This window comes from Acanthopagrus latus, chromosome 14 (assembly GCF_904848185.1).
Source record: "Acanthopagrus latus isolate v.2019 chromosome 14, fAcaLat1.1, whole genome shotgun sequence".
In the NCBI taxonomy this organism is placed as follows: Eukaryota; Metazoa; Chordata; class Actinopteri; order Spariformes; family Sparidae; genus Acanthopagrus; species Acanthopagrus latus.
The window spans coordinates 1902858-1923093 of record NC_051052.1 but is presented as its reverse complement, the minus strand read 5'-3'; the positions used below and the strand labels follow the sequence as shown (position 1 = coordinate 1923093).

General features: G+C 39.7%; 1 protein-coding gene across 2 annotated transcripts in view; it reads left to right on the top strand.

Moving 5' to 3' along the window:
- The window catches only part of arhgef39 (Rho guanine nucleotide exchange factor (GEF) 39), an 88298-nt gene that overhangs the window by 14973 nt on the left and 53089 nt on the right, over positions 1 to 20236 (top strand). For both annotated transcript variants that reach the window (XM_037122536.1, XM_037122535.1), the window contains exons 3-4: positions 3401 to 3495; positions 13629 to 13749. In XM_037122536.1, the coding sequence (XP_036978431.1) occupies positions 3401 to 3495; positions 13629 to 13749 (216 nt within the window). The remainder of the gene's footprint in view (positions 1 to 3400; positions 3496 to 13628; positions 13750 to 20236) is intronic.

The window sequence follows — 20236 nt, the reverse complement described above, 5'->3', positions numbered from 1 at the left end:
TGGTGATGCAATCAGGCTGGCAGCCTGGGACCATTTCTGCCTGCTTTTATGTCTCAGTTATTGTTACTAAATGGATTGAACTCATTTTATGGCCTGTGTTGTTGGCATTTGATCGTCTTAGGTCAAAGGAAAACAGTCTGTGGCTACATTCAGACTACCAGCCCAAATCTGTTTTGGGTATATCCAGATAAGATCTAGATTGATTTTTGGAAGTCTGGACTAGAGATGTTTTGATACCATTTTTTCTTTCTGGATACAGATTATCCAGGTATCTGGGCTTTAGTTGCTGTTACCAATGCTTGTTTAAAACAATGTTTTTGCTTCTAACAGCTGTATACACTACTAAAGCATGTATCGATCTGATATGATTGCTATCATTGATGTATGGCCTAGCTCAGGTAAAACCTTACTGTGAATGCTTTCTATTCAACATTATTGATTTATTGATTTATTTTTTTACCTTTTTGGCTTTTTATTGATAGGACAGCTGAAGACTTAGACAGGAAACAGGATTAAAGATAGGGGGGGAAAGACACGCAGCAAAGGGACACGGGCCGGGAATCGAACCGGGGTCCGCTGCAGCGAGGACAAAGCCTCTGTACGCCATTCAACATTATTTCATTATCTATTTTAACAGTCAGTCATAATCGAAGAAGAGCATATAAAAAAAATCTATGAATATATATCAGTTCCCTTAAAGTGACTACGAGGTTGATTCTAGCACCCCCTCTTGACAAAAGCGGTATGCCACAGCCCCTGCTGTTGTAAGGATCTTTGCTGGTGCATGCTGGTGGTGCGTGCATTTGTTTTGGAAGCAAGTGATAGAGAGACCGCAGACTGGATCGCAGTGAGGTAATTGTGATGGAAATTTTGTACTTCATGACGAGAGATGTGAAATGAAGTCTTTCACAGGAATGTATAATGTAACTTTTTAACGTGACCTATAACCTGTGACCTTGTTTTAGGTTGTTTTATGACCCATATGAGGTATTGAATAATCACTGAAGGTTAACACTTCCTTCTTTAGGAACTATTTCCTTAAGAGCAGGAGGGAAATAATTAGGAATTGTCAGAGTGAAAACACACCCACAGAGACATATAAATACCATGTTTTTCTCCTAAGACATTGAGTCTTCACTTTGTAACAGACCTGGGTGTACTCTGTGAATGCCCCTCTTGTACAAGATTATACCCTTGTTTGAACTTTGAGCTGACTCCTAAATTATCGCAGAATTATTCAAACAGTAATCTATTAATATGTAATGTCATATGTGATATATGTGATCGGACCTGAGCACAGGCATTTATGATAAATATATTTAAAAATAACAGTCTTTTTGCTGATGGTCTTGTTGTACATCATTTATAGTCATCATAGGAATCACCAGTCTGTTTCATAAACACTTAAAAGTTCCTCGTAGTCACTTTAAAAGCACAGACACTTTTTTAAATAGAACAGTTTAAAACAGTAGTGCAACAGTAGCTATAAAATAAATCTAGGAATAAATAATTCCCCTAAATCTTACTCATGGAACTCGTTTGCTTGCAGCACCACACTAAGAAGGGGAAATGTTGGTGGTGATACTATGTCCACCCAGTGTGCAGCCTCAGCAAAGACATGGGGCACATGCTGGAGGTCCAAATGTCAGTAGTAGGGATGTGATGTAATTGCAGAGGATGTTATCAGAGCTACCACCATGCTTGAGCACTCAAAGTAGGAAGCATCCACGGGCAGCTGAATTCACATTGGATCTGGCTGTGCAGTAATGTGGGAGTGTCACTCCATGGTCTCTGTGTGTGACATGTTGAGAACCCCCGCTGATCAGTTTGCCAAAAGACAGAACTGCTATGTTGTTATGCTACTAGCATGCTGGTACTACTAGTGATTTTTGTCCTCACTGAATAATGCCCTGCAGTGCATACTTATATATATATACTGTTGTATTTGTTTGTTGATGATTGAATAAAATATTGAAATATAAATGGAAGGTTTTATGTTATTTTGCTATTTTATTTATTTTTATCATTGTTATATTAATTCAGTGGTAAGAATTAGAGATTAATCAAACATAGAATTGATCGATCAATCAAAATAAAAAAAAATAGGATTAATTTTAAAAGATAATCGTTAGGTGCAGCCATAGTCTGTAGCAAACCTGATTGCTTGTAAGTCTTTCATCTTCCATGAAATGCTTTCCCTTCCTCTCATAAAGTTTGGAAAGTGCAGTTTCATCAAGTGCTTTCGCATAATGCGTCTTCAAATGCTTTATAAAACTGCTTGTGCTGAAATTTGCAACACTTGTTCCACACCTTGAAATTACAGCCTTGCATACTGAACATATCGCTGCTTTACTGGTGGGGTTATCCAGAGAAACACTTTGCCAAATTGCTGACATGTTGGTAGCTCTGTCTGACTTGCATGAAATCAACTTCTTCTTCTGTGCTCTAAAAACAGTAGTTGCCAGGGGCAGCACAGATTAGATCACATTAGATCCAAACCACATTGGGAAGTGGTTGAAGGAGGATTTCTATTAATTAACCTTAATCTGGATGATCTGCCAACTCATAGATCGGCAAGAGTGCAACACACAACAGTGACATCAAAAAATTAGATTTGCCTGCAGTCTTAACCTTGTGTTTGTGATAGCAACCACTTGGAAACTCTAGGGGGCAGAAACTGCTGCATTTCCATTTAAAAATGTTTTTCAGTGCTGTGAAGTCCACATATTAGACCTCTAAGACAGACATCTCAAACCTTAAACACATAAAACCAAAACTGCCTGGAGAAACTCAAGTGCACCAACCTTTTAAAAGGAAAATTGAAATTATACAGCAAATAAAGACAAGACCTGCTGAACATTTTCAAAGGCAAAAAGTTGAGGCAATACTAGGCAATGCTAAAGTAAGTGCAGTTCACATGTTTTCATTTAGCAGTGGAACATACATACAGTAGGCTTCATATCAACAGAATAAAAGGTAGCATTGAGGGTACCCAGTGGAGAGAACAGACTTTTCCACCCAGCACTGAAGCCTCATTTCTACACATTACTCACCCTCCACCCCTTCACTCCAATTAGGAATCACTTTTAGGCCTAATGCACACTCAATTTGCTCATCCCATTTTCACTTCAAATGAGTTGAGACCAGCACAGCTGTTGCTTGATTGTGGGTGTTGTGGTACAACAACATCCCTCTGTTATTGTGCTTCATATGAGCCATGCAGACATACATTTGCACATAATGTTAACAGTCAGTTGCTCTCCATATTGGGAGAGTAGTTGAGATGTCGGCAGTGAAAGCAGCTCCTCCAAAAAATCCATTCAGCCAGTTGTAGCCTATTAATGTAAATGCTGAGATGTAATGTTATTTTAACTCCCTCTTTCTCCCTTGTTTCTCATAGTACTTTGTGGAGATCTTGAAGGCCAAAGGAACCCTGAGGCAGGACATTAGAGAAAGCATCTTCAGTTCAATTAAAGCTATTCATTCAGTAAACCAGTAAGTATCCTCTTAATAATTTAAAGAATAGCTATGCTTTGAAGATGGCTATGAGAGACCGTGCAAATGGATGATGATTAGTAGTTTGTCTGTGGTGCAAGAAAGCATTTAATATAAACTCTTAGTTTATCAAATGTAGTCCTTATCTTTTCCATTAACAGGAGTCAGTGACATTGTGTTCTATTGTAGATATGGTGTTTTCTCTGCTGGACACATGAATGCCCATCAAGTATAATTACTCCAAGTGATGGCATAAGTGAAGAGCATTTTTGTTACCAGAAAAATTAATGAATTCTCGCTGCTTACCTGGGCTCCTGTTGAAGATCTCAGGTTGATCTAAGTTAAAGTCTAGATGTCACATTAATCTTGCTGCCAAGGTCCTTCAAACCTTTACAAAAAAAGTTTGGTAAATGAATAAAAGTTTATCTTTTAGGTTAGTTCATCAGTGCTTACTAAAGGCACTGGGGAATAGGGCTCTGTACTAAAGTACTTTAGGTATTGCACATTGCACGATGATAACAGATGTTTTACCATCTGTGTTGAAACCATAGAAGTAAACACTATGTAGTTTGTATGATGTTTGTAGACAAGTTTATCAAAATGATGTGATAGGGCTGTAGGACTCACAATTTTATCAGTCTAATCAGGTTTTCCTGTATAATAAAAACAACTATTCATCTTTTTGCAGTACAGCGCCACACTACACATCTTTATCAGCCTACATCAGTATTTGTTACCTGCAGCCTCTGACTCATGTTTTAAAGCCTGTCCTTGTCATCTGTGATGTGAAAGCATCAGATTTCCACACATTGTGCATCCTGCTTATAATTCAGTCATGAAATCCCAAAGAGCATCTCTCCTAATGGGCTTCTGACAGCGCTGTCAGAGCAGGGCCTGCGTTACAGATTTTGGTGCCAGATTAGGATTTAGTCCCCCTAAATTGCATATTTTCTCACAAGTTAACAGCATCTCATGTTGTCATTTGGGGTTTTTTAAAACTACATTTAATATTTAGTTCAGACACAATTTTCAAATAATATCCTGGACAACCCTTTTGATTTGCAGTCTGCAATCTAACCACAGAACAAACATAATCAGTTCAGTCTGAAACTGCACAGCTTGACAAACTAAAATGAGCAGTTGGGATACCTTTTGCCTGGAATTCTATTTCCAGACTAAATAATGAGTTGTGCGGGTTCCCTCAGGCTCTAATCCTCCTCAGACTGACAAGGTTTCTTGTTGAGGGTGCTCCAATGAAGATTGAAATATGAATTACGCAGTCTGCAGTTTCCATACATCTTCATTATAAACCCCTTATTGAATCAATGGTTGATATATAATGACAATACCTTCCTTTAGAAAGTGATAAACTGATTTACCACTGCAAAATGATTGATTACAGATTTATCAATATTCATTTCATTTCCTTTCAATCTGACATATGGTATACATTGAATATCTGAGTGAGAGTGTGCCCAGAATGAAATGAGAATTAGTTCTCATATACTGATAGACTATATTGCCAAAAGTATTCAGTCACCCATCCAAATAATTGAAATCAGGTGTTCCAGTCACTTCCATGGCCACAGGTGTATAAAAGGAAGCACCTGGGCATGCAGCCGGTTCCACAAACATTTGTGAAAGAATGGGTCGCTCTCAGGAGCTCAGTGAATTCCAGCGTGGGACTGTCGTAGGATGCCACCTGTGCAACAAGTCCAGGCGTGAAATTTCCTCGCTCCTAAACATTCCAGTCAACTGTCAGTGGTATTATAACACAGTGGAAGTGACGACAGGAACTCAGCCACTAAGTGGTAGGCCACATAAAATGATGGAGTGGGGTCAGCAGATGCTGAGGCACATAGTGCGCAGAGGTCGCCAGCTTTCTGCAGATGGCCTTCAGATTAGCTCAAGAACAGTGCGTAGAGAGCTTCATGGAATGGGTTTCCATGGCCGAGCATCTGCATCCAAGCCATACATCAGCAAGTACAAAGCAAAGTGTCAGATGCAGTAAAGAAGCATTCTCAGTCAGTGCTATGAAAACGCAAGTCTACTTGCCTTTGTTACTGTAAACCCTAGGGCTGTGCGATAAGGCCGGAAAAATGAATCTCCATTTTTTCACACCAAACTCAATTTATTTTTTATTATGATTTGAATCCATTTTTTTCATTCTCAAAACCAAACTACAAATCATTGAAAGCATTTGCTTTTATTGTGAACAAAGTTGCCCTGCCTTCTTAAACAGTGCACCTTCAAACTCACTTGAAAAAAATGTCCCTTTTTTGATAAAGTGCTTTTGTAAATATAAATTTAATATGTCAGATTGCATGTTTTTATAAAAGCATATGAGTTTCCCCATTGGTATTGATAATTATTAACACAACTTGCATTAAATACTTTTTTTTGCAACAGGCACCTTTTGTTTACAAACAGTATTTTGTATCCCTGAAGATATGTAAACTAAATTAAGCATCTGCATGCACTGCATAGAAAACACGACATCTTGGTAGATGTACAGGACATGAGGTGTGTGCTCACTGTCTTTTTGGCAAGGAAGACGAGCCTGTCTGCTTCCTCTGTCTTGAGACATCACACCCCATTGCTGCTTCATACCACAAACCTGGGGTCAAAAGTTTCCAGCGTGTGGATGAACCTCCAGCTTTTCCACTGTATATACGGGCACCATATCTGTAGTGATATGCAATGTGACGGCATCCTTAAAAGCTGTCCACTGGGCCTCTTTCTTGTCATACGGGTTACACTTATTGAATGATTCTGCTAATGTTGGCTGCTTTTTAACAGGTATTTGTGCTCTTGTGCATCTCGTAGTGAACAACAAGTGTCCCACTCTGATGCAGGTCTTTGTTTGAGATGCTGAGATAAATGGGTTGGTCCGCTGCCTTTAGTTGTAACAGCCTTCAACAAACTTTGCAGCTGTCTTTTTTTCTTTTTTTTCCAAGGTCTGATGTTTCAAAACTGAACTAGTACAAACTCTTTTCTTGCTGCCATGTTGTTGTGTTTGTTTCTCTGTGGAAAGGAAATATGGGGAGAAGGCAGAGCCCTCTATGAACTACGAGAGCCCATGGGGAGTGGCAGTGGAGCAAGTTAAAGAAAAAAATCAATTTCATTTCTTGAAATTGTCTTAAACCACAAACTCGAATTAATCGATTTTACCGATTTATCGCCCATCCCTAGTAAACCCTGATACTCACTGTCACACATGCGCTCTCTGTAGCCCCATTCACACTGCACTTTCAACGGGAATCATGCACCAATTCTCTGCATCACCGTCTGTGTGAAAGTTACAGATGTGGAGAGGCGGACAGTTTTGCTGATGTGCCTCTGGAGGTAGTTTCAGAGCCCAGCAGACGCGAGGTGCAGATCAGGGGTGTGTTGATCTGATTGTGAGCTAAACAGATCCTTCACTCATCAATTAAAAGAGAAATGTCCCACACTTAAAGGAAAAGAAAAACACAGTAATACATGGAAAAGCATCTGTCATCTTGTCTGTCCCAGCTACTCTTTGTCACATATCTGCCTGAAAAACAGGGTTTGTTCCAGGGTTTACAGAGCCAGGTGTCTCCTGAATGGTGGTGATTATGTGACACGATTCAGAGCAAAAGACTTCCGGTATTGTGTTTTTGTAGTTTGTTTGTCTCTCGAAACTTGTATTAAAAAAAAAATCACCATGATGACCAGCCCTCCCAACTAAATAACCCTGCAGTGAAATTTCCCTCAGAAAGTAGTCGACAGAGCCCACTATTTACTGATGCCGCTTATGTAACTGTGTGATTCAGGGGAAAAAAATAATTTTGTCACTTTCCAGGAGGCATGGTGGGTCAGGATCTCAAGCGCAAAACATCATGCATCCATATGATTGTAAACAATCGTCAGATACATGTTTAGATTAACAGGTGGAAACTGGGGAAAACACATTCAGACACATGGATATCAACATCATGATGCTTACTGTCATGCCTGTTTTGGTTCCACGCTGCTTGGTTCAGTGTGAACAAACAAAGGCAGAGAGATGGCGAACATTTGCTGTGGCAATAATGTAGAGTCTCTGTGTGAAAAGTGCTTTTCTCTCTGTCCACTACACATTTGCACACACAACCTCAGCACTGAGTCATACCTAAAACTGGACTGCAGGATATGGTCAAAAAGTGATATTGTGATTATCTTAACAGAAATTGAGATTGCAGTTTAATTCATGATTATTATGGATGATTAATTGTGCATCATGATTTTCATTTTCATTGAAAAATTAGTAAAATCAAGATGATGTGGAATTTCTCCTGCTCTCTGCCAAACAAACATGTTTTATCACATCTGGAGAACAAGCTTTGTTGGCCAGGGCATCTGTTCAGCACTACAAAAACATTTTACCTTTATAAAATAATTCCAGTTCTTGCGATTTGGAATTTGCACCTAGTGCAAACCTGAATTTTGTATGAATACATGCAGTTGATTATGAGATGCAGCTTGTGATGAGCTTTGTCCAGTAATGCTCCCCTGATCATTTGGTAGCAGTAGGATCTACAGTTTAGGAGGAGAGATGTCAAAAATGTGTTTTTCAAAATTTCAAAATTGTGGAAAATCCATCAGATGGACTTTTATGGTTCAAAAGGCTTCTTTTACAACACAGTGTGCCCGACTTGTGTGTCAAATTTCGGGGCAGCTGGAATTATGGTCCACCAGGGGAGACTACTTTAAAACATACCCTACCCTACTGGCCCTGCAGGGGGTCATTTAGGTGTGAAGTTCTTGGCTCTGAGATCATCTATCTAGAAGTTTTGTGTAGGGTTGCTGTCCTTAATGCAGTGGCCCTGGGTCCAAGTCCCAGCCTGCAGCCCTTTGCTGTGTGACATTTGTTTATTTTTAACCACAGCTTACTAAATGAGAAGCTCCTCTGTCACTTGGCAGGTTTCAGTGACCAGGGCCTGTTAAACACACACTCATCTTGGGTTGCTGCTTCTGCTCCCTGAAACGTAACGTGTGCACGCGTGGAGGAGAGAGGGACAGAGGGGGGCGCAGGCAGAACGAGACATGAAGGCATCTGACCAATCCGTGCTATTCGGGCCGAAAAGCAGGGATTGGTCAGCTTTTTCTCAGTCCTGCAGCTGCCACAGAGGGCTGATTATTTTGGTTCCTTGTTCTGAATACATAATGTATTGACTAGTCTCAGGATAGCAGCACCATTTCATCCAGTATAACAAAATGTGTTTCTGAACAACATTAGAGACCATAGCTTTAAGATGAGTTTTTGATTCTCATGAAGCAGCAAGAAACCTCTTTTGTCACAGAAAACTTCTGTGCAGGATATGCTTGTCAGCTCTGCATTGCCTGAGAGTTTTCGTACAGTAATACAAGTGTATCAGTGTGTGCAGAGTGGAGGTGGAGGTATATTCTTTCAGTCTTTGTCTTTATTTCCAAAGTACAGTGGCAATAGTAGTAATTGATTCTGCCTTCATTAAGCTTTCATAGATTACATAAGAAAAGTGAATATATTGATATGCCACATCATTCATTCTGCTTCTGACTTTTTGGAGAATAGAGGGCAGGGAGCAGAAGCAGCAACCCAATTATCCCTAGTTGCTAACATGACAAGTAAGAATCAACAACCTGAAAAAGCAGTCAGTGGATCCAGTAAGGGGCCTGCAATCAGCAATTTCTTTGAAAGGGGGAGGAGAGGGATCGTAATGAGAGGTAGATCAGACATGGAGTGACACCATGTCAGCATGTTTTTACACAGCATAAATTGTATTGCACCATTTATAGAGAGCAACAAAGCGCTGTTTTGTTTGTTGTCTTATAGGTGATTTGTGGTTATGGTTATTAAATAAATAGTCATTTATTTTAAGCGGATGTTCACACTGTGTTGTAACTATTAGTATTCCTCCCAAATGAAGGCGCCTCAGTCTGAATTGTTTGGTCGAGGTTGTATCCGCCCCAGATGTCGCAACTGCTCGGAATTAATGTGGATTAACATGACACACACGGAATGCTAATGTTATCTCCATCCTGCTACTGATGGCCAGACAATTTAATTGCTGTGAAAAAAAGTATAAAAATGTAATCCATAATTTCATATTTATCATAATAGCCTCTGGCAGTGAGTGGGAGAAAAAACGGAAACACAGTTTTTCCCGCCCTTTGCCCTCGTTAGAACTCTCTTGGCTGCTCCTGCATCTCCTGATTATGAACAGAGGCTACCTTGGCGCACAACTTCATTAAAATCTATTTAAATCAACTTCAACAGCAAAGTGCTCCTTCTTACAGCATGTACGAACAGAAGTCTCTGGGAACATCATTAGAGAGTAAGAATTTGTGTGTGTGTGCGCGTGTTTGTGCGTGCGTGCATACGTACGCGTGCATGTGTGCGTGTGTGTGTGTGTTTGGTACCTCGTCTAAGTTTGGATAATAAGCACCTTCACAAGTGTCAACACCCCCAACCAATTGTGTCCATGTTACTATAATGTGCCTGACAGGCTGAACGACTGCTTTTCCTCAGCCTTGATCCAGTTGTTTAGTTCAGCGGGCATGTTCTCACTACAAAGTGGCCCTGGGTGTCCTGAAGGTAGACCTACTGTCTTGTTCCCAGTAAATATGTCACCCACAGGGAGAGGCCTTCGAAAGACGCTACAGAGCTTTGCTTGCTTAACCTCCCATTAACAGGGAAAAAAATCCTCTGAACTATGCTCAACCTCCACACTTCTCTAAACATGTGTTCCTTTGCTGAAAATAATGCTTCAGACGTGATCTTGCCTTATTTGAGCTCATACTTTTCACTGATGCAGGGCAGCAGTGCATTTTCTGGCAGTAATGTACATTAACTCAAAGTCCAATGAGATTTGACTGGGGGCTAAATGCTTACTGAGCAACACTTTGAAGTTAATATGTCAAAGTATGTGATGCATAAAACATGCCACACATATTAGTTACTTCCACAATGTCCTGTATTGAAGTTAGATATGTTATTGTTACTCCCTAATGATGTCATATTGTTTGTTTGCATGCTCAAAAAAATGTGTCCCGATGAAGAAGTCTAATTGCAATTTTATTTACAATATTATGATTGCCCTGTCTTGTAAATTAATCTTAAGTACTGTGCTTGTGATATGCATAGTTTCAAACAGGATTTGCTTGTACCATGGGTTAGGCAAGCATTGCGAGAAAGGAAACTTCTATGTTAAAAGAATCTTGCTTATACTTGCTCGTGGGCAGCATTTCCCACCTCTGCAAACCAGTTTACCCAGTGAAACAATGAATTAAGCTCACATTTATTAGATACTACATTAAAATATACTGAACTTCATCCATTAAAAAAAACAAAAAACACAAATGCTACTGTTGTTGAAAAGATTGACCAAACAATAAACAGAATAACATGTTTACAGACTTTGTACAATTTCTATTCCAAATGCCAAAATAACATCACATCCTTTAACCAGACATAATTTGGGCAGGGATTGCACTTGTTGGAGTTGTTGACTGCTATTCAACAATGTTGAAAACACACTGATTATCAAATACTGACATGTTCAAAGCTCTGAGCAAGACTTCAGCTGGATCAAACTGAGTCAAGAACATAATAAAGAATTCACCCCATCCATCTCCACCTGTCTTCTTTTGTTCCCAATTCCCCATCTCATTTGGACTTGAAGACTGTCTCCCCATGACAAGACATGTTGTTTGAACAAATTTCAGTTCTGAGCTTCTTCTGAGTAGATGGCCCAAAAGGCTGTCTCAGTCACCCCCAGACAAATGTAGTGGCAGTATCTAAGTTGTCCTTAAAAGGGGAGCGTAGTGATGGTAGTGTGCGTGTAATCCTTACACCCAGATATTTAAGGCCCGACAAATAAAAGAGCTTTCAGATATTGGAAAATGAGTGCCGACTCCTGATCAAGCTACTCTGATCCTCAGTAATAATCAGAGAAAAAGTGTCTTCAAGTCATCTGGCTATCACCTTAGCAATAATTTTACTTTCTGTGTTAAGCAATTAAATTAGATTATGTGATCTGCATCATATGGGGCTCTTGTCCTTTTTAATGAAGAAATGGCTGCTTGAAAGTGTATTGAGAGCCATTCACGAGGACTTAGAGCACATCTATTATGGTGCAAGCTTGTCACAAAATGTCATATAAAAATCGGTCTGCCCCCACTGCCTTACTACTTTGCATAGATTTAATAGCCTCTATAATCTTACCTACTTGCAAAAGTTGGTCCAGTTCACTGGCCAAACCTGGTTCAATAGTGGGGAACCCTACACCATGAAGAAAATTGTCCATACCACTTCTATCAGTAAGTTCAGATTTTTAGAGGGAGGTGTTAGAGGTCTTGGAAAATTTGTTTGGGGATCTGAAATAAAATTGTTTGACCCATGTGTAGTCTCTGATGTCTACCAAGAAGCTGCTTGACGCCTGAGCTAATGTGCCAGTAGTCAGTTTTTATAAGACCAGCCACAGGAGTGCAAAAGCAAGCCTTTTGCCATTTTTCTGGACAGTAAATTACATTTAGACTTCAGTTATAATCTGTGTTGACAGAGCTCTGGAATAGGTTCTGTAGCATATCATTTATCAATCTTGAGTAATGAGTTGGTGAACTTTTGCACATGTTATTTTTCTGTTTGCAGAGATGTATAAGAAATAATTTGCCAAACAAACCATCTTTCACTGTCTCCCACAATAACAGATGAGATAGTTATTTGGCTTTATTAGTAAGGAAACACATTTAGAAACGTTATCATGGAATTCATTGTCAGAGAGAAGCAACACATAATGTTTCCAGGCAGAGTATTCCTTTCTATTCAGTCGAGAGGAAATATCTGATCTAAGATCACAATGGCACGTTGACCAACTGATTGGACATTGTCGAAATAGTAGATGTACTTGAAAAAAGTATCTGCGGCTACTGTGAGGATGGTGTCCATGTCTCACAGTAACATGGATCTTTTCACTTGAAATTTCTACTTGTCAGATTGTCATAATTACCATATTTATGCATATTTATTAAAATGTTTTGTCAAAGCTGCAGATTACATGCTTGATATCCCTTTAAAATGCTGTAGCAATTATTGTATAACTTTATAAAGTTTATAAAGTTTGACTGTAAAACTGAATCATCTTGTTCTGCTCTTTATTTCACTACTTGTACTTAAGGATTATGAGCAAAAATATTTCACATCTTCATAGCCAGGATGTTAAATGAACCAAGTCTTCTGTCCTTCCAAAATTCAAGTTTTTTTTAACCACCCTAAACAGTGAAATGACAACACCTTTGCAAAGATCATTGCTCTTTAATGTGACAGGACCCTTATTACTAATTACAGAAATTACCAAAATGAAATAACTTTACTTAATAACTTAACTTTAAAATAACTTTAAAACTTTATTCAAAGCAAATTAAATGTGAGTTTAGAATCTGTGCAGAATCTGTCCTCATCGAGGTGAAGGGTTTCTGGTTTACTGACGTGTCTGGTAACTGAGCTCTTGTCACAGTGCATCTTCATGTAGATACCCAGACTTTCCTGATCCTATGTTGTTCTGGGGTTTTCACTTTTTCACTTGACGTTAACTTCCTTCACTGTTGGGTCCAGCAGGTAACAGTAAAGCACACTACCTTTAACATGCGACAATACTAAGGACAGTAATTATGGTGTTGCAAAATCCATGGTGTGACCAAACATTCCTCCTGTGACAAAGCAGATATCTTTATCTAAATCAGCAATCTTGCAGAGTGGAGCACAGAGAATACTCAGTGTCGACGCAGTGAAGGAGGTGATTCTTGATTTTAGAAAAAGAAGGCAAAAGACACACTGCCCTGTCTCTTTTAGATACTAGGTTCTTGTGGTACAACATCAAACGGAATCCGTCAAGGTCATCACACATCTCCATCCCTGGGAGAAAAAAAAAAAGACTTAAACCTAAACTCACAAAGCCAGTCAGCTCATGTTGCCACCATCATTTGCTTGTGTAGTGCAACTCATCTTTGCAGTGAGTTCATCAATGCCTGTGGAATGTTGGGCCACATGTTGCCAACATATTATGTAAGTTTATTATTGAAATGTCAACCTTCACGATTTTGCCAACTTTGGTGCTTTTTGTATTTATTTGTATCTTACTTTTTTTGTGCAGATCTCTGCTGGTCCATTTGGAGAACGGCTACCTTGGCCGAGGCTTTGACCAGTTCTGTCCACATCTGCACCACTACAATATGTATGCAGACAACATCTATAATGCCAGCAAAGTGCTCGGGGTAGGGACACAGTCTTTCCTGATCACACCTGTGTTGGACTTTTTTCTACCACTTCTTATCTTTTCACAAGATGTTTTTTTTTTTTTCCAACACGTGATTCATTGCAATTATCCAAATGAAAATTTGCAATTCATTTGTTCATTCATATTTGGTTTATTTTGCTTATTTCAGTGCATGGTTTCCAAAATAGACGTACAAGACTGTAACACACTATACTATACACATTCCCTGAACTGAACGGAACACTCAGTAACAAATACAAAAATGGTTATTGTATTCTTTGTGGCTGACACAATCTACTGCTGTCAGAGATGCTTGCACCATCATGATAACAACTTTATGTGTGTACTGCTGTGTTTGCACTGGCAAGGCAAAACCTTTACTCCTATGGCAAACAGAAATAATCACAAAATGAACCATTACGTATTGAGTAATTATGTAATATTTCTATGTTTTTCCAGTTAACGAAACACAGGCGAGGTAAACAAAACAGGCATTTAGTTATTGTGGGCCGACTACACATCTCCCAATAAAAAAGCAGCAACACATTAAGGTAATGGGTAATGTTAGCATAAAGCCAAACAGAGCTGCGATGGCAGCAAAGCTGTCTTCGGTGGCTAATGTTAGCATAAAGCTCACATCCTGAGCGTGACGCTGGATAACCATCTCCCTGCTGGCCGGCAGTGAGTGCTAAGGGACAGAGTGTAGTCAGGCAGTTCATGTGTTTTGAAGGAGTGGAATTTCTTTTTCAGTCACAAGGGGTCCTGCAAAAAAATGCAGCCAACTGTGGCGTAAGAGTTGAAGCCAACTCAACTTGAACTGGAGGAACACAGCCTGACATCACAATCCCTAGGCCAATCACATAAGCTGGCGATCGTACTATGATCATCTTTTTCATCATATTATCATGACGTATCATGTGTATTCACTCAGTTTGGCATTGTGCACCAGTTTAAAATACATCTGTGGATGCCAACAACAGTGTAACACTGGAATAACCGACTACATTGGCAAGCCTTGTGCAAGGTTTGAATAAATTATTAATCAGAAAAAAGATTTGCACTAGTAAAACCTGATGTGCATGTGTGGTTCTTTTGGATTTCTTTTTTAAATATGAAGAAAATATGGCCAGAACTGCTGCCAGATGCATAGCAAGAAATAAGTACAAAAGTATTTCAGTTGTTAGTTCAGTGCCAGGTAAGGAAAGTGAGAGAAAGAGAAAAAAGATTTGCACATAAACATGTAAAAGAAAAAAAATGGCTTTTTGGTATTACGATGTCAATAATATATATGTTGCACCTTCTTGTAGTACTTGAACACTGAAGTGGCCATCCTACAATAGGACAATGTTTTACATTCTTACCAGCCCCAGCTTTAATGAATGAAATGTGTGTGCATCATCACTCTAATTATGTTATTAGAGCTGCAGCAAACAATTCTGTAGAAAGGTTGTTGATTGCTTAGTGTCATCCCTAGGGCCTTATGTGTTTAGGAGCTGTGCAGAGCAGCACCACTAATATTTTGAATCAATTCATTTTTGATTAACAGGGTTTGGGTTTCATTTGATTACCAATTTCATTTCAATAGTGATTCAGATAGGAGTATTGCATACAGTAGATTCTACAGCCTTTAATGAGCACACTGGATACTCATCCTTTCATTAGCTCCAAAAGAGAGAAGTGATATTTCTTCAGTTCCAACACCAGAAAGCTGTCTGACTTTAAGTCAAGTAGCTTCTCCTGTTCACTACCTGTTAGATCATCTGGCATTGATGTTGTGCCAACAGAAAGGGGTCCACTGATCCCCTCTGGCCTGGCCTCCCTGCCGAAGTACTCTGTGAACTGGTCTGCCATGGCTGGTGCTAAACCATTGCATCTAGATGTGAAGCATGAGATAATCCCAGCTATAGTTACATGGCGAGCAGCTGCAGTTTTTTTCTTCATTGCAGTTATTGTATCAAGGTCCTCAAGAAAAGACAAAGTGACTCTCTGTAGTTCTGTGTTGAGCTCATCCAGACATGAAAATAAATCCACTGTGGGTCATGGAACAGTTTAGAGGAAGTCACAGAACAAACTTTGTTAGCACATTGACCCACCATAGCCATCCAACTTCTGTACAACAGAAATTGCACATGTTCAGCGTTAATAGCACTTCCAACAATTAATGTGGCTAGGGTCTATAGTATGCTTAAACTGTTTTGGAGTATTTAGGAGTAAGGGACAATCAAGAGAAATTATCTGAGTTTTGAACATTGTTTGCTGGTGATTGAATAACCCGAGTGTTGATTAATTAGGATGATGTTTGTTCATGATCATCTTATTTGTTGAATTGATAATGCTATGCAAGCAAAAACTGCTCATGGTGCTTGTCTTTAGTTGATGTAGTCGATGTTATTAGGGCCCGAGCAGGTCACAGACCTGCGAGGTCCCCATATTGTAATTTAAAGAGAAAGAATTATTCTTCTGTGGTTTAACTTGCATTATTTATTGAGTCATACAGTAGAAACGGTAAAAACTGACTTTCAACAATTCTGAAGAACAAGATCCCTAGACCCCAGCAGCATTCCTCTCATCCTGAGAGGGTTTCGTGCTGTTGCCATACATTGTGGCGTTTGTTCCTGTGATGCTAAATCATAGATTGAGTAAGGTGGTCTGATAATGTCTCACTTTCTTGCTAGAAGTAGTCTTCTTGGCGCCTGTGGCTCTACTGCCAACTACAACTCCTCGTATTAATCCAACCTGTCAGGGCCAGTAGTCACTGACAGGTCAAATAAATAATCTAAATACTAAATGTTTAATAACTTTTGGCTGTAATAAAATGCAATGAAATGACAATTTGTGTTTTTTGGACAATTTGGAGTGCAGTTTCAACAAGTTGCAGCTTAGTAAGGAAATCACTGTTCCATCACATCTTTAACCAAAGGCTAATATAACCTAACCTGAGGCTAGATTATAAGTAACTGAGCATAGATATGAAATTGTAGAAAGTATAGAATGATAAAGTAAGTAAATGTAACACTAAGCTGCCTGGTGATTAACCCAGTCCTCCCTATAACATTCAGTTTTGAATTTACAATGTTAACATAAGGCTATATAGGCTATAGTCAATAGTCAATATCAATCCAGATTGACTAGATAGTATAGTTGCACAGTGCAGAGTGAGGTCTGTTGGGAACAGTGCTGGTTGTACAGTCTGACAGCAGCAGGAAGGAAGGACCTGAAATACCTCTCCTTCAAAACGACAGCAATGCAATAATTCAGTCTCATAAAGATTTACATCCTTTCGGACAAGCATTTTTGTGACCCCATTACCCACTGGGTCACCATTTACATCACCTGGGTGTTAGCTAGCAGCTAGCTAACCGTCATAAAACCATTCTCCCATTTATTCATTCTTCAGTATTCTTTTTGTCTAAAATTAATTTGTATTATCAAATGGTACTAATTTACTTAAATGAGTAAATTGCCGTCATGGCAGACGGAAAGCGTTGATTCCTGAGTGCGACCTAACAGGAAGGAGAGTAATGGTGGACTGCTCCTCAAGCCTCCCTGATCGACACTTTTTGTCTGCCCTGACGGTGGTGCGCCGAAGATACAGCTGCTAACATGAGTAGTTCAAAAACCTTCTTTTAGTAAATTATGTACACAAACAATGTTCTCAATGCTCGTGTTCATGTGTAGAGACTGTGCCCAAAAACGAAACTACAGTAAATCTTAAAAGTGCCTTTCATCGTAATTATGTTTTTTCATGAAGGTTTGACTCATATACATTCATAAATAAAGCCTAGGTTGCTTGTTGGAGAGAGTTTCACTTTAAAAAGTTTGTAGTGTCCGCTTACCCCACTACCCCCACACAGTCTCAGTGGAATGGAAGCAGAGCCTTTTGTTGTAAATCTTCCAATTTTGGTTCTGGCGGCTGACACCTACTTTTCTTTTAAGACTAGTGTTAAAACTTTGCTTTTGATCATGCTTATAAGCCTGCACAAGCCCTTACCTATGCTGCAATAGGCTTGGATTGCTGGAGGACTCCCCATCATGCACTGAGCTCCTCTTGTCCTCTCTATCCGAACACATTCATGTGTCATGAATGCGTGTTAGTAACATGGTAGCATCCTCCTTTCAACTAAAATGGCCTTGGAAGATGGCCACCCACCATTGAGTCTCGTTCTGCTCTGAAGTTTCTGCCTATTAAAAGACAGTTTTTTCTTGCCATTGTTGCTATGTGCTTGCTTATAGGGGAAATGCTGGGTTTGGTTAATTAATTGGAGATTATGGTCTAGACCTGCTCGAAGCTAAGTTCAAATGCTGAGCATGAGACAAATGTGCTCACACCATCAGCATTTTATGTCCCTGTTGATTAGTTGCTAGTCAGTGTCCTACTGTTATAGGGTACAGTATATGGACTATAGTTAAGTCTGAGTTTAATGTGTGCACATTTCACTTGAATATTTCTGTGGTCAAAGACATGATGCGCATTCAGAATAAGAATAAGGAACATCTTCAGAAATTCCCTGGAATTTTCTTGAGACAAAAGTGGCAAAGGCTTGAGAATGTGAAGTCATGAATGGCATACAGTAGAGGTTCATGCATTTAAGTCAAATAAATCACACTTACATTATATGCATTGTCTCTGAAAATGAATAAAACTGACATCAATCAGACTATTTTTTTTTTTTTTATGTTGGAATCAACATAAAACGCAAAAAACTCTAGGAAGATCCTTCCAGTCAAGTGTGTCTTGGAGTGTTCCATCTACAGCTACCCTGCAGCACACATCTAGGTGGACATCTTTCAGTTTGTTCCCCAGTGGGGTCTTCACCTATAAGAATTATGAGAAACAGTTATTTGTTACATTTTATTTCATATTGTCCCAAATGTGCTCAATGAATGCATGCTTTGAAGAGCTTTGCAAGAGCTCACTGCTACGACATACCTTAAGAAACAAGCGGATTTAGACCTGTAGCGGCGCAAGCTTGACCGGAATTTTGCCGGCGGCTCGTTCCTGTTCTGTGCATCTAAACATGATGTTCCATATATGCTTTTATTCTGAAACTCTAGTACCGGAGTAGAATGTAACAAATATATGTCTATGGTTACTGTTGCCTAGAGAGATTAAAAAAGTAGCGGAGCTACAGACAGCTACATAGTGGCAGTGAAGGTATCTGGTTTGTTGTACAGGATAGATTATTAACACATCCTGAGTAGTCTATCACAACATGGCTGTTGTGGATTAATGAAACTAAGTCCGGACCTGAGGAGATCCAGATACACGAGGACAACAAAGTGGAATTGGAATCTGTGAATGTTCGTGTGTAGCTAGCTGCTAGCACGATGCTGAAATTAACCTCCGATTCGCCAGCTTCTGATTCAGAAGGAAATTAACGTAACGTGCAGTGCGACTGTTTGTACACTGATTGTCTGTTTTTTGTGACACTTCTTGATGTAAAAACATTTTAGACATTTTAGGTAAGACATTAACTTTGCCTGACACCCACTACTGTATTTGTGAAACGTATATTTTATTTGTGAAAGGGTAGATTTCACCGTTTTTGTTTGATACCTACAGACCTCATTAGACCAGGTCTAGATCAAAAACCACTGTACCCAGACTTCTCAAATCTGGACTAGATAATCTACAGGCCCTGAAGATTCATTCAGACACAGTTTTTGATCTGTCAAACCTTTATTCTATTTGTGACGTTGTTTGTCGTTTGTCACGTTTGTCACGTTTATCATGTTTATAATATGATTTCAAAAGGTTCACATGACAAAGTTGTTTCGCTTTTTTCCGTCCTGGTGTTGCGACTTAATAATTCAAATCAGAAATCGTTTCCGCCACAGTGTATAGACCCACATATCTGGCCTGAAATGGCAAGCTCACAATGGGCACAAGAACCAGAACCTGATCACCAGGGCTAAATTCCTGATGTTGTGCCCACCGATCATACAGCTTCTTCATCCTGCTCTGTGAAACCTGTAACTTCTCCCTCGCCATACTACCTGCCAAAAACAACCAGCGTCTAAACCCATTCACAAAGTCCACCAGATTTTTAGACGGTTCTGCACCCACCCAGCTATCCCTAAGGACCGTTAAGGGCCCTGTACCTTATGTCCAAAAACCAAGTCATTTGGGCTAAAGCCCGTACTCTCCTGCGCAGCATCCCTCGTGGCCAACATCAGCCACGCAAGACCGTCTTCCCAGTCTTTGTCCAGCTCGATGCAATATGCGCGCAGGAGAGACTTGAGCATCTGGTGAAACCTTTTACGCATGGCCAAAAAAATGCTGTAAGACATTCAAATATGGTTTTCTAACATCAAAGTGTCCACTTTCATGTGCCCCCCGTCAGTTTGGAGTTTCCCCGCTATCTACAGCCCAGTTGCCCTAACTAAACTCCCCCCTAGTCTTCATGTGGCTGCTTGTGGTGGGTATTTATGTACTCAAGCCCGATGGATCAGTCAGGCGACTAGCAAGCTAGTAACCCTCCCGA